General features: G+C 40.4%; 2 protein-coding genes across 10 annotated transcripts in view; one reads left to right on the top strand and one right to left on the bottom strand.

The window, feature by feature from the left end:
- Positions 1-406: 406 nt before the first annotated feature.
- Positions 407-3,385, top strand: LOC127797087 (putative zinc finger protein At1g68190). Of its 5 annotated transcripts, none has more exons than XM_052329606.1 (6): positions 407-604; positions 1,186-1,702; positions 1,872-2,192; positions 2,307-2,537; positions 2,645-2,967; positions 3,071-3,385. In XM_052329606.1, the coding sequence occupies exons 2-6, from the start codon at positions 1,292-1,294 to the stop codon at positions 3,198-3,200; spliced, it is 1,416 nt and encodes a 471-aa protein (XP_052185566.1). In that variant the 5' UTR covers positions 407-604; positions 1,186-1,291; the 3' UTR covers positions 3,201-3,385. The 5 variants fall into 5 exon arrangements, with proteins under 5 accessions (XP_052185566.1, XP_052185569.1, XP_052185568.1 ...); XM_052329609.1 differs by having other exon boundaries at positions 412-511; XM_052329608.1 differs by having other exon boundaries at positions 412-604; positions 1,183-1,702.
- A 121-nt stretch (positions 3,386-3,506) lies between these two features.
- The window catches only part of LOC127797088 (uncharacterized), a 50,675-nt gene continuing 39,197 nt past the window's right edge, over positions 3,507-14,984 (bottom strand). For 2 of the 5 annotated variants that reach the window (XM_052329611.1, XM_052329615.1), the window contains exons 6-8: positions 8,665-8,895; positions 8,243-8,425; positions 3,517-3,655 (exon numbers count right to left, since the gene is read on the bottom strand). In XM_052329611.1, the coding sequence (XP_052185571.1) occupies positions 8,828-8,895 (68 nt within the window). In that variant the 3' untranslated portion in view covers positions 3,517-3,655; positions 8,243-8,425; positions 8,665-8,827. Of the gene's footprint in view, positions 3,656-8,242; positions 8,426-8,664; positions 8,896-14,984 lie in introns of all 5 variants that reach the window. The other 3 variants (XM_052329613.1, XM_052329616.1, XM_052329612.1) reach the window with 2 other exon arrangements.

Genomic DNA, 14,984 nt, shown 5'->3' with positions numbered 1-14,984 from the left:
CCCACCCTGGCACGTGGCCAAGTCTCACTGGATGAACCAACTCCATTGTTTGGATTATATGATAGCACGGCGAGAACCCTCCCCTCCACCTCCAACTCAAGTTCAGAAATTCTCATTTAAAGATAAATTAAGTTAATTAAATATAAAATTTAAATTAAAAAAAAAGTCTCATAATTTAAGTAATTATTATAAATTTTAAATATAAGATTCTAAATTTATTTTGTATCTGCCTTATTTAGATTAACTTAAAGCCAATATAAAAAGAAAAATTCTTAGGCGCCCGCCACGTACACTTCCACGTCAGCTCGTTGAAGCCAAAAAAAGCAACACACGTCACCAATCAAAAAGCTAACTTTTAGATGGACGGATAGATAAGAGAGAGAGAGAGAGAGAAAGAGAGGGAAAAGGGAGAAAAAAGAAAGGAAAAGTAGATAATAGAAAGGAGGCGAACGGAAGAGGCTCTGGAAACACCTTCCCTCATCTCTATCTCTGTCTCTCTCTCTCTCTCGTGGTAGGGCTTCTGAATCTCTGAAAATATTATATAATCCATGATGATGATGATGATGACGATGATGCGAGCTTTGGCCTGAAATTTCACTTGCAGGTGGTTGTTAATAACTAATAATTAATTATTATTGCTTATCTTTTTCCATTTTTATAGACTCGATCTGGATTTTGCTGGATTCTATCTTTGATCGCATGCATATTTGAAACTTGTCCTTCTTGGTAGGCCACAGTCTACAAGAGGAAGGAACGCATCTGAGCTAGTTTGGGTTCAATTCAGACCAATTAGAAAAAGTGCCATCTATGATCCTTTTAAGGAAAATCCGAAAAAGAATGCAAAGAAATTACTTGATGCTAGTTTATGAACTTGGTTTCGGCATTTACATTGAGTTCAAATGGCATTCGGCTTGAATTTTTCCATTTCGTGATATTCTAATGAAAAATCTTCTGTTGGAGACCTTTTCTTCCCTTTCTTTTGAAGATTTTTTTTTTTAATTTTTGTTGGGGGTCCCTTCTTTTGGAGATTTTAATGAAGTTTATAATGCACAAGATTGGAGCAGAGTCGTGATTGTAATCAATTTTAATGCCACTGCTTATTGAGGGAAAAGGCCAGACAGAGATAAGAACATGAACTAACTTCTGTTGGTATATTTATATTTTCTGTTTGATTGGTTTTAGCAGAGTCCAGTCTCAGTGACTGAATGGGTGAGCAGGTTAATAAGTTTACAGCCCAACTGTGACACTTGAAGAGTGTTGCCAGAATCTGTATGCTTGGGGATAGAAGAAGATGGAGAAAGTTTGTGAGTTCTGCAAGGCACTAAGACCAGTTATATACTGCAAGTCAGATGTAGCGCAACTTTGCCTTTCCTGTGATGCCAAGGTTCATTCAGCTAATGCCCTTTCACAGCGGCATCCTCGGACTCTGGTGTGCCAAGCCTGCAGACACCACCCAGCTTATGTTCGATGCTTCGAGCACGGGATGTTCGTGTGTCGTGGCTGCGATGGGAGCCTGCACAAGGACTCCTCCCAGCACCAGAAACGAGTCATCAGAAGTTACATGGGGTGCCCTTCTGCTCAGGATTTTGCAGTGTTGTGGGGTTTTGAGTTGAGTGAATTGGATAGCACTCCTGCTGCTGCTGCTGCTACTATTCGTGATCGATTCGCCTCGACTTCATCGGTGTCTAGCCAACATACTAAGGTAAGTTTGTGTTAAAAGGCAGTGTCGTGTTAAGGCACATGTTTTCTTGAATCTGGAGTTTCTTTGTGCTGCCATTTTGAAAGCCTTTCAAGTGCAATCTGTTCTAGTGTTTTTTCATTTTTTCAGTACTGCATGTAGATCAAATGTTTGATTGAACTTTATCTTACAGGCATTTCATGGAAAGCAGCAAAAGACCTGCATCATCCGCCAGCAGATTATTGACTTGGAGAGGCTTCAACTATCTGAAGGAGACAAGAATTCATCTAATTTTATACGTGGAAGACAACAAGAAGCTACTGTTGCTGGTGCTGATCAGTCATTGCAGCATTCCCTTTCACTTGATCTTGGAGGAACTGCTCCTCATCGGGACATGAACGTAGAACCTTTTTCGTCACCATTTCATCCATTGGAGCGCTTAGCTCCAACTTTTGCAAATTCTTTGCAGGGAGACCTGCTTTGGCAATGCAAAAGTCCATCTCAGAGTTCGGAGGTCTGACCGTTTTCGTATTTTTTTTTTTTTTTCTTTGCTAGATAGGTTTGATCATTTTCATTGCTACATATTATAGCTTACAAAGAAATTTGCTCAATTGCATATATACTGCAGCTTTGGTCCCAAAACATGCAAGATCTTGGAATCTGTGAAGAACTAGGTTGCTTTGATGATTTTAACATGCCTGATGTTGATCTCACATTCCGGAACTTTGAAGAAGTCTTCGGATCTGATAAGGATTTAATCAGACCACCATATTTTGATGATGAAGATGTTACATGTTCATCTGTGGACAAGGACAAAAACCTTGATGGATTAGATCATAGCCATGCAGAATCAATTGAGGTTTGCGTTGTTGCCTTAAATTTTTTTATTTTGTTCAATTTTTCCAGATTTTGGGCATGGCACCTTTGTTTTCTTCCCATTTGTCTTTGATGAAATACATGTACCAGGATGTCTGGGTTGCTTCTTCTGTGAATAATGACACTCAAGCAACTACTGATAAAGACAATGATATTGGTCCTTCCAGCCAAGCTAGTAACTGTTTTAGTAGTATCAAGGATTGTTCTTGTCCAATTCGACCATCACTGCTCTCTCTTTCAAGGTTTAGCACTGATGAAAGCAGTAGTGCTACTGATTACATGGATACTCGTTACTTTTCACCTGTCAATGTTGCCACACAGGAGGAACCTCGTTCTATATCACCCAAAAGACCCGAAATGGAAGCCAAAAGAAATGCTAAGATGAGATGCAAAGACAAGAAGAAGACGCGACGGTAAGTGTCTCCATCAGGCTATCTCCTCCCTCAATTGCAGAAACTTCATTCAGACCAATATACATCCTGAAGCACATTTGTTGCTACTTGTATTTTCCTTCAGGGGCGAGAAGCAAACTCAATATGAATCTCAGAAAGCGAGAGATGTTGCGTGGAATCATGTAAATGGTGAGTTTGTGAAAGCGCAAGGCCATAAAAGATCTGATGAAATTACTACAACACGAAGCTATTGAAGAGATACTGTGATGTGCTGTGCTTTTCTTGTTGTATAGAGATGATGATGACTACAATCACTTCTTGTTTATAACTACTTAATTTTGTGGCCAATCCAATCCTTCCCAGATTTGGCCTGTACAGACAATGATGCTTCAGTTCTTACAGAAAATTTAATCATTTTGATTTGCATTTGTAAGTCATCTACGACTGCTTGAACAATACTCTGTTAAATTGCTTGATCATCACAGGTGTAATACTGTTAAATTGTATGCAATCGTGGCATGATTTAGTAGATGGAAGAAGCATCTGTGATTCCTTCTTGCGCTTTCAGTCATTAGGTTCCGCAATATGAATAAGTTGGCAGAACTCCACACTTACAAATGGAATTGGGGTTGCTGCAATTGCTGTAAATCTGGATGCATAACTAGTGGATCCCATTTTCAATTGTCTGCACTACAATTTCACTGTTGACCTGAAATGGTGAGTACTGAAAATGAGCTCACAGCATCAATGAATGGCAAACCTTGCAGTTGCAGGTAATATAATAATTTGAAACGCAAGAACTTTCTTGTCAACAATACAACACGTTTCCAATAGAAGCATCTTATGTAACTCTCTAGAATTTTATTTTATTTTTTCTCCAAGTAGTGGTGTAACAATTTTCATAACATCTTTTCTTGATCACTCCTAAAACTCAAAGAAATAATCAAATATCTTTTCTCAATCCCTTAATGTCAATTGCATTCTGCTGGGAAATAGCAGGCCCAATGAACCCACATCACACTTCAGGTACACGAGGCACACGAGGCTGAGAGTGATGCTTGAGACTATTCCCTTGACAAATCCGATTAGGAATGCCACATCACTGAAGTGGCAGGAATCTCTTAAATGTTATCCTCCAGCTACCTGAGTCATCCTAACTCCACCAAATAGACAAATATACCCTAGGCTTCTAGCCACCGCCACAGCTAATCTTTCTGTATCATATCTAGTTGGGAGTAGCATTGAGGATTTAGAGTAGCATCTCTTAGCCTCCAAAGCCATCGTGACTCCATCGGAATGGATGAGTCTTTTCCCTCAACTGCATCTGATATTGTCTCTTTTATGCTTACACTATTAAACCATGATTTTTTAGTACATTTTCCAATAAATTACCCAAAATACACTTCCTATGTAATACCCCGAGAGCCCAAAAAAGCTAGTATATATCGAGAATAGTGTAAGGAAGGAAACAACACCAGCTGGATACCTTTTGGGCTGAATGTTGGCAAAAAACTCCCAAGTTAAGCGTACTTAACCTGGGGTAATCCAGGGATGGGTGACCCCTCCGGGAAGTTCGCGTGGGCCCATCAGGGTAAGTTGTTCCAGTCCTTCCTATCGCTTGATCGGGACGTTACAAGTGGTATCAGAGCCGACCCCCGAACCTCTGAGCGTGGTGGTGGGGCAAACCTTAGCGAGGAGACTGAGTCCCGAGGGGGGCGTGAGGCCCCTATGGGGGTGGTGTGTAGGCACCTTAGGCGAATCCCACATCGGCCATGCAATGGGGGAGAGATCTGGGACCGGTTGTAAGGTCGCATGACGAGGACGTCATGTGCTTAAGAGGGGGAGAATGTAATACCCCGAGAGCCCAGAAAAGCTAGTATATATCGAGGATAGTGAAAGGAAGGAAACAATACCAGCTGGATACCTTTTGGGCTGAATGTTAGCAAAGAACTCCTAAGTTAAGCGTGCTTAACCTGGGGTAATCCAGGGATGGACGACCCCCCTAGGAAGTTTGCGTAGGCCCATCAAGGTAAGTTGTTCCAGTCCTTCCTATCGCTCGATCGAGATGTTACATCCTATCTCTTTCCAAGCCTTTCTCAATTTCTTACCAAAATTCAATGTTCAAGTAGTAACATTCGCAAAAAGAGCATTTCTTTGTATATAACAAAATAACATTTGCATTGCATGATAGCATTCAATCACGTATTGCAATATACGTGAATCATAGCATTAGAAACTCATGCATGGGATGCATTTTCCAGCAAAAGCAAGCCAAAACCACTCACCAATTCTCTTTCAGCAACTTCTCTCTCTAAACCCAACTCACAAGAATCATTATGTTAAGATTGTTGAGTATTATCTTTATATTAAGTAACTATATTAGTTAGATGATGTGTATATATCTTTAGAATTTATAGTTTCCTTACCTGGGAATAGGTACATGACTCCTTGTACACCTCATTTATGAAATACAAATACATTATTAAACTGCCACCACCTCTGTCTTCCTATCACCTCCTTCCAGAGACAACTCCAACTCCAGCTCCAGCGACAACTACGATGCGATGCAAGGAGAGGCAACCCAGATCGTGTCTGTGATTGACTTCGATATCTCTTCAACATATCTGCACTCATCACCTCCTCTCGTTGCCATCTTAGCACTCATCTCCAGTGCCAACAGCCATAGATCTTACCAGAACTGATGAGAACTGCACCAGGTCTGACATCCCCTCATGCATCTCAATCTGGTTGCACGACTCGTGGTCACAATTGTCTTCTTGCACAACTCAATCAACATCACAATCAGTGTTTAAAAAAGCACGCATAAGCGCACTTCAAACACAAAGTGTGAAGAGCAGTAGCAAGCTTGGGGCCTTTTTTTGTGTGAAGCTCAACAACTTCAGCTAAGTGCGATTAAAGCACACTTAAATTGCACTTTTATCTAAGCTCCGAAGCACAATAAAGCACGTTTCAGACAAACACTTGAGCTTTTTTTTCAATCAAACAATATGAAAAAACTAGTACATGTTTTTGCAAGGGTCCTTGTTGCATGAACTTATAAACTCGTCCAAAATATAAATAAAAAATGGTATCTCATCTTTTGTTAAATTTGTGGTCCTTAATCTTTTTCAGTTTTTTTTTTAATGATTGCTTTTCTAATAGTTTATATGTTTTATGCTTATAAAAGTTTATACTCTTTATTTTATTTATATACTTCCACTTTGCTTAAGTGTGTGCTTTGCCCTTAAGCTCTATAAGCTTTCTACGTTTAGCGCTTTTCAAAACACTAGTCACAATCACCAACAACACCACATTGGGTTTGCATCCGTCTAGAAACTCAAGTCTGCCATCATTCTCTTTTGGTTGAATTGCATCCTTGCAACTCTAGTTGTGTGGAATTGTTGTTTGGGCTAGGGTTTCAGGAATGCTAGGAGAAGTCTCATGTCTACATTGGAAACTTAGACCCATTGGTCACTAAGATAGAGCTTGAAGATGAATTTCATGTGTTTGGAGTTAAGCATGGAGTTCGGGTTGCAAGAAGGCCATAGGGTTATGCTTTTATTGACTCTAATGGCCATAGGGATGCACACGATGTAGTTTGTAAATTGGATGACAAGAATGGCTAGCGAGTTGAGATGTCTCACAACTCTATAGGTGGTGGTGGCTGCCATGGCAGTGGATGTGATCATCCTCAAACAACTAATACAACCCCTAGCAGATCTTCTTTAATGACTATCTCAGAGGAAGAGTATGCTCAGTTCCTTCAATTGCAAGCGACACAACACAATCTCTCATCTATAGCATCTTTTGCTCACACTAGTAACCCCACTATTTGTTTTACAAAGTCCTCCTCTCTCAATCCATGGATTTTTTACTCAAGTGCTATTACCCACATTTTTGGTAACGGTTCTCTACTATTCTCTCATATCCAAAGTTTGGTTCTTTATCTACCGTTCCACTTGCTGATTGTTCTCAAGCATCAACCAAGGGTATCAGGGTTCTAAACGTAACCATATATAATTAGATGATTTGTATATATTTTGTATATATATTTAGAATATGTTGTTTCCTTACATTAACATAGGATACATGCATATAAGTCCTTCAGCACCTCATCTATAAAATACATATACATCATTCAATTTACATATATTAATAACCATCTAAACTTGGGTTAAACTAACACCCAAAGTTTAAACTAACCACTCTAATTTTATATATTAAAAGCCATCATGTAACCTATATTTCTATTGTTTCTCTATTTTCAGTTCATTTATTAGTTACAAACTTATTTTTATTTATTACTTATTTTTTGGTCTATTTTTCCTCCTCTTTTTTTTTTTGTTTGGATCATAGTTAAAGGACAGGGAAAAACTGTCTCTAATTTGATTCTTATTCAAACTTTGGTTTCATTTACTCTTACAGCCCGTTCAGTTCAAGGATAAAATAGTGATGGCACTAAATAATACCATCCCATGTCTAGTAAAGGAGATAATAGGTGAGATTATAACTACTCCATGTTCGGTGTATGAAATTGTGAAAGAGGCATTACTTGACATTAAATGACAAATGACTAAACTGCCCATTTTTATATAATATATAATTAAATATATTTTATATATATATAGATGGGATGGCTTTTATAAAGGGGTATTTTGATTCAAATGTGTCACTTTCTGTGGGGGGAATCCCATGTCTTAAATCTCATATTGTGGCTGGATGCTGGATGTCATCCTCTAATGGACAATGGCACAATGAAAATGTAGCTGGAAACCTGCAGTTCCATCCATCCATCAACTCTTCCTAGGGACAATGTTAAACTAGTGATTTGCCTCACTTAGCAGGCTTAGGATGGTTACTTTTAACTCATAACATTGGATTATGTTTCACAAGGCTTCTTTCTCCCCTTCATTTTTCCTCATATTCATATATTTGTTCTCCAGTAGTCAACCCAACAGTTTACCTATCTTGGCCCTCAGTCAATGTCCCAAAGATTGTTGCGTGCATTCAACTTAATAATTAACTTCCTAACCCTTAGTTGATCATCCAGAGAATCAAAATCCCACAATCGACTATTGTCCTCACAGTTAAAACTTGCAAACACTGTAGCTTCTACACAGCCAACCATCAATAACCTATGTTACATGGACTTGGCACTTTCAGGCATTGGTGCTGACAAAACATGATACCAATATTGATATGCATTGGAGCTAGCATATCTCTGGTCTATGTGACTGGCATTGTCCAACTTATCTCGGAGAAAAACCTTTATCTAGCTTGCGCAAAGCATAGTTACCTGGTTGACGTCTGGTGTTGGCTTGGATCGCAACTGCCTTGTTCCCAACGAGATCTTGTCTTGCAACAGACATGTCAACAATGCTTCTTGGGGATTACTTCTGACCAGTGAGGTCTTCTTGTCAAGCTCAGCTTAAGTCACCCCCACCACCTCTACTCTGTTTCTCAAAGTCCTCACTCATCTCTAATTGTCACAGGAATAAGCAAGAAATAAGTGAGAGTGAGTTTTCTCATCGTTGAATGTTGAAGATTGGGATTTCTTTTTGTTAAGAGTTGGCTTTTCATTCAGGCTTTAAGATTTATTTTCACCATATCATATCCCCATACTTATGTCCTCCATTTGGACACACATCCCCATATTCTAAAATTCATGAAATTGACAAGTCCAACCTCCAAATACATACCAATATCGCCCACCAGTACCTGAATCCATGTAACATAGGTTGTTGATTTGCTCTTCTCCGACCAACGTGTTGCCTGATGCCCCTGGTGCTAGGTGTCATCACTGGTCTCTTTGCCATGACCCGCCTCTGCCATCTTCATAATTGTTGGGTCTCACCGCCTTCACTGCTGCAACAAAGGGGCCCTACACCATCGCCGCTGCTGGTTTGGTTGTTACACTGCCTGCATTACTGTCTGTCTCTATTCCAGCCACTGCAACAGATGAATCAAATCATCATTTGTCACAAATCTGGCCCTGTTTGTTGCTAATGTTGAACAATGTCACTGCTGGGTGGTGACAATAGTTACTTTTCTGATTCAATGAGAATCGATGAGAATCAGATAATAGTATCAAAGAAAGATCGAGGGAAAATTAGAGAAGAATAGGGAGAAAGAGAATAGAGGGAGAGAAAAGAATTAAGAGAAATTGAGAGAGATTTCAGATTGTTCTTCCAGATAATCGATAATCCTCTCCAAGAGTGCCTTGGAGAGTATATACACTCTTAGCAAGGGGCTGCCGCAGCAGATCATTCCCTTTAGGCGGTTATAACAATCGCTTTTGTCCTATTCTGGCCCTCACCCATGGGCCCCCTAGGCTAACAATCTGATAACAGAATTACAGCTAGGAATTGAAATACAAAAATTACAATAGCAAGAAATATCAGCAGTAAAATGAAATACAAATGACAGCAAGATAAAAAGAAATTAAATTGGGCATCTCAGTCGCAGCTTGTGACAATTCCTCCCCCCTTAAAACATTTCTTGTCCTCAAGAAATGTTAAGGAGACTGGCAGCTCTTGGAAACCACTGGAGCAGGCTTGGTAGGTATTCCCAGGTGCTGCTACTGTTGTCCCCATGTTGCCATTTTACCAGAACTTGGATAAGAGGAACCCATAGGTTGTAGACCACCCTCCTGTCCATGATGGCCTCCGGCTCTTCCACCCTCTCCTTCTCCTTAGGGAATGCGAGGTTAACATGCTCGGTGCCTGCTGATCTCTTTAAAAGGGACACATGAAATACCAGAGAAGGTCAACACACTTTTAGTGTGCACATTTTGTTCCCATTGGCAACAGTCACCGAGAGGGCTGCAGTGGCTGTTAGTCTGCAATTCAAATCTTTGGCAGTGGCTTCATTCAAGAACCTATGTGTGCTACCACTATCAAATAACACCATGAGCCTCCTTTTTCCCGCCATTCCTTTCACCTTGATAATTTTCCTCGTTTAGCCTCCTTTTAATGCATGGAAGGTGAAAATTTTGAATGGAAAGCTTGAATATTTATTTACATGCAGCCCTAGTTATAGGGTTGGATATTTACAGCTTTAGGAAAGATTACAATAGGAAAGTATCCTAATTTGAATTTAGGAAACTATCCTAAACAAGATTTAGAAACTTCCAAAACCTTCAGCATTCTAGAAGCAGCCACAGCTGGCTTCTTTCCTTTTTCTTGAATCTCCTTACGCCAACACTTCCCTTCAAGGTGGTGAAAATATCCATCATTCCTAGCTTACATACTAAGTCTTCAAATCTTCTAGTTGCCAATCCTTTTGTTAGAAGGTCAACCACTTTATCGGAAGGAACATAGGGTATTTGAATTATACCTTTCTCAAGGATTTCCTTTATAAAGTGCCGGTCAATCTCCATGTGCTTAGTCCTGTCATGCTATGCAGGATTATAAGCAATGCTTATGGCTAATTGGTTATCACAAAATAACCTAATTGGTTCATTAACAACAATCTTCAAGTATTCTAGCACAATCCTTATCAATAGCAATTCACATAGGTCAAGTGCCATAGCCTTGAATTCGACTTCAGCACTTTATCTTGCCACTATGCTTTGCTTCTTACTTCGCCAAGAGACCAAATTCCCACCTAAAAACATGCAATATTCAATAGTAGACCTCCTATCCACTAGAGATACAGCATAGTTTGCATTTGTATACCCTTGTATATCCAAAGAACCACCTGCTCTGAATAGGGTTCCTTTGCCTGGGGTTGTTTTCAAGTAGCACAATATCTTTCTCACTGCCTGCATGTGACTCTTAGTAGGACAATGCGTAAATTAACTTACTAAGCTACTGCATAGGCTATATCTGGCCTAGTGCGCAACAAGTAAATCAACCGCCCTAATAACTTCCGATACCTTCCATTGTCCACTGGTGGACTGCTGGTGTCTCCCCCTAATTAGCATTAGGTTCCACTAGAGTGCACACTCCTTTTCATTCCAACAAACCTATCTCCTTTAAAAGATCCAATACATACTTGCATTGGGATAGAAAGATATCTTCTTTGGAGTAGGCTACTTCTATTCCCAAGACGTATTTGAGTGATCCCAGGTACTTAATCTTGAAGTTCTAAGCCACTTGCTTCTTAGAACCTGTTGTTCATCCATGTCATTCCCTGTTACAATGATGTCATCCACATAGACAAATAATGCAGTCACCTTTCCCTTCCCTGAGTGCTTGAAAAAGAGTGTGGTCTCCCCTACTCTGCTGTTATCTCATAAGCTTCATGGCTTTGGAGAACCTATCAAACCAGGCTCTCGGTGATTGCTTGAGGCCATAGAGGACCTTTCTAAGTCTACATACTTCACCTTCTTTTCCTTCCTTGAATCCTAGTGGCTGCTCCATGAAGACCTCTTCTTCTAAATCACCATGAAGAAATACATTCTTCACATCTAGTTGTCATCCATAGTGGGCTGCCAAGGATAAGAGAATCCTTGCCGTGGTCATCTTAGCTACCGGAGGAAAAGTCTCCAAGTAGTCAATCCCATATGTTTGGGTGAAGCCTTGGGCCACTAATTGAGCCTTGTATCTTTTCAACGATCCATTTCGATCATATTTTAAGTTGAAAACCCATCGGCATCCCACTGGAATCACACCCTTTGGCTTAGGCACCATATCCCATGTGTTATTCTTCTTTAATGCCCTGATTTCCTCCTGCATGCCTAGTTTTCATTTCTAATCCTTTAAGGCCTCATCCATCGATTTAGGGATAACAATGGTGTCTAGGGAAGTCAGGAAGCTTTTATGTTTTTGGGACAGCCCGTGGTAAGAAAGATAGTAGGCTAGAGGATGTTGAGTGCATCTTCTAACTCCTTTTCTAATGCCAATAGGGATATCCAAATCAGTAAAGAAAGAATGAACAAGATTAAGGGGGCAAACCATTTCAGTACCTGGCTGGGAATCAAATGTTAATCCTTGTTGAGGGTGAGACATAGGCTGCTGTTTTCTATGGTACACAAAAGGGGAGCCCTTGAACCTTATCGGGGATGAGGTCTCTGTTTGGCCTGCTTGAACAGGGCTTTGGTGATCACTTGGAACAGTTAAGTGATGATCACTATCAGAAGAGAGGTCTGAAGCAGTAGATGGAACAGGATTACCTGTTGGTTCTAATGTCTTGAGAGGGATTAAGTCCAGACTAGGAAGAGCTGAACCTTGGTCACAAATCAAGTGATTCTCCCCCTAGAGACCAAGGTTAGTAGGACCAAAGAAAGATTGAGATTCAACAAAGGTCACATCCTTCAAAACAAAAAATTTCCTAATACAAGGATGATAGCATTTGTAGCATTTTTGGGTAGGAGAATAACCGAGGAAGAGACACCTAAGAGCCCTAGGGTCCAGCTTGTTGAGGAATGTGGACGAAGGCTACACGACCAAAAATTCTAAGAGGAAGAGGGGTATGCAAGTTGATGGAAGGAAAATAAGAAGAAAGGCACTAGAAAGGATTGTGATAACCAAGAATCTTAGATGGCACCCTATTAATTAGGTAGGGTGTAGTGAGGACTGCCTCTCCCTAGGAATTTTTAGGAACATTATGATAATGAAGGAGAGCTTTAGTGACATTTAGGAGATGTCTCATCTTCCTCTCAACCACTCCATTTTGTTATGGAGTGTTGGTATAGGAAGACTCATAGATAATCCCATTTTTCTAGAAAAAAAAATGGTGCAAGTGTTGATTAAAATAATCCCTTGCATTATCAGTCCTAAATTACTGAATAGGAGAGCCAAATTGAGCCAAGATCATTGAATAAAAGTGAGGCAAAACAGTACAAACAGCAGCCTTGTCCTTTAAAAGGAATACCCAAGTCATTCTAGTGCAATCATTTATAAAAGAGATGAACCATTTAGCCCAAGAACAATTGAGAGTTCTAGATGGTCCCCAAACATCATAATGAATTAGAGCAAAAGGGTGAGAAGACCTTTTATTACTAACAAGATAGGATACTTGAGTATGTTTTGAAGTTTCACATGCATCACAATGTAAAGTACTAGCATCTACTTGTTGAAATAAATCAAGAAACATAGCTTTTAGTAAATGAAAAGGTGGATGCCTTAGCCAATAATGATAAAGCCAGATGTCAACATGGGATAAATGAGACTGAGATGTGCATGCTAGTTTAGGCTGCAAGATATCCCTCTTTGCGGGGATAAGTACTATCCCGGGCATCAATGCAGACAGCAGCTGTTGTTGCTAGAGGGAGAGATTAGAGAAGAAGAAGATGAAAGGGAAGAGGATGAGGACTTCGGAGAAGGGGATAAGGGTGAAATTTCGCTGCATGCACTGAAGGGGGTGACTAATAATAAGATAATTAAAGTAAAAGGGAACGTTAAGGATGACAGTTTGTTGATCCTAATTGATAGTGGAAGCACACATAGCTTCTTGGATGAAGGGTCTGCTAGAAGACTGAGGTGTTCCCTTAAGGAAACTCAACCCCTAAGTGTGACAGTGGCTAATGGGAATAAGGTGATAAGTGAGTTAGTGTGCTCAAGGTTCAATTGAGAGATGCAAGGAGAGAAGTTTGAAACAGACTTGAGGCTGTTGCAATTAGGGGGCTGCGATGTGGTATTAGGGGTTGATTGGATGAAGGGAGTAAGCCCCATAAGTTTTGATTTCAATAGGATGGAGGTATCCTTTGACAAGGGGGGAAAGAGAATGACTCACGAGAGGAAGAGAGTTTGGGGCCTGCAGGATGATAATAGGGAAGAGACTCCACCGAGTGTTCAAAAACAAGTGGAGCGAGCTGACCCAATTGTTCTCCATTATGGCAGCAGAAGAAAGGGCCAAGCAGAAGCTATATGGAGAATTGCACCTGACGATCAACAACCAGCGATGTGAGCTTGACCAGGTACACCCTCAAACCCCTATTGATGAATTGCTGGAAGAGTTTAAGGACTTATTTACCGAACCTGCTACTCTACCCCCAACCCGAACCTTAGACCATTCAATTAACCTCAAATCCAATACTGAACCAGTCAACATCAGATCTTATCGATATTCTCCTGCCCAGAAAACAAAAATTGAGAAAATGGTGAAGGAGATGCTAAAGCAATCCTTTATAAGACATAGCCAAAGCCCATTTGCTTCACTAGTCCTTCTTGTAAAAAAGAAATATGGGTCTTGGCCTTTTTGTGTGGATTATTGCCAATTAAATGCCTTAACCATCAAAGACAAGTACCCTATACCCTTGGTAGAAGACCTAATGGACGAGTTGCACAATGCCAAAAAAAATTCAAAGCTAGACCCTCATTCAAGATATCACCAAATAAAAATGAACCCTGATGATGTCCACAAAACAGCTTTAAGAACCCATCATGGACATTTTGAGTTCTTGGTGATGCCATTTGGGTTCACCAATGCACCAACCACCTTTCAAGCCCTAATGAACCAAATCTTTGAGCCCTACTTAAGGAAATTCATACTTGTATTTTTCGATGATATCCTTGTCTATAATCCATCTCTGAACCAGCACCTACAACACCTGAAAACCACCCTAGAAGTCCTTCGATCTAACTAGCTCTTCATCAAAAGGTCTAAGTGTTCCTTTGGTCAAGATCAGGTCGAGTATTTGGGCCCTTTGATATCAAGAGAAGGGGTTAGGACTGATCCCAAAAAGGTGGAAGCTATGTTAACTTGGCCAAAACCCACAACAGTGAGAGCTCTACGAGGGTTCCTTGGCCTTGCCAGGTACTATCGCCGATTTGTGAGAGGTTATGGAGTGGTTAGTAAACCTCTAACCAACCTGCTAAGAAAGGCAATTCAGTTGGGGACAAGAAGTTGAAGAAGCCTTTGAAAGACTGAAGGTGGAGATGAGCAGAGTACCTATTTTAGGACTGTCAGACTTTACTAAACCCTTTGTGCCAGAGACAGATGCCTGCTAGGGGGGGGGGGCATTGGGGCTGTGCTGTTACAAGGAGGAAGACCATTAGCATTTCTAAGCCAGGCATTAAGCTCACGGCATCCAGGATTAAGCATCAACGAGAAGGAGTTCCTGGCGGCACTTATGGCTATAGAAAAATGGCGCC

This window comes from Diospyros lotus, chromosome 3, assembly GCF_014633365.1.
Source record: "Diospyros lotus cultivar Yz01 chromosome 3, ASM1463336v1, whole genome shotgun sequence".
Classification (NCBI taxonomy): domain Eukaryota; kingdom Viridiplantae; phylum Streptophyta; class Magnoliopsida; order Ericales; family Ebenaceae; genus Diospyros; species Diospyros lotus.
The sequence above is the reverse complement of the archived record's forward strand: the minus strand, read 5'-3'. Positions and strand labels throughout refer to the sequence as shown.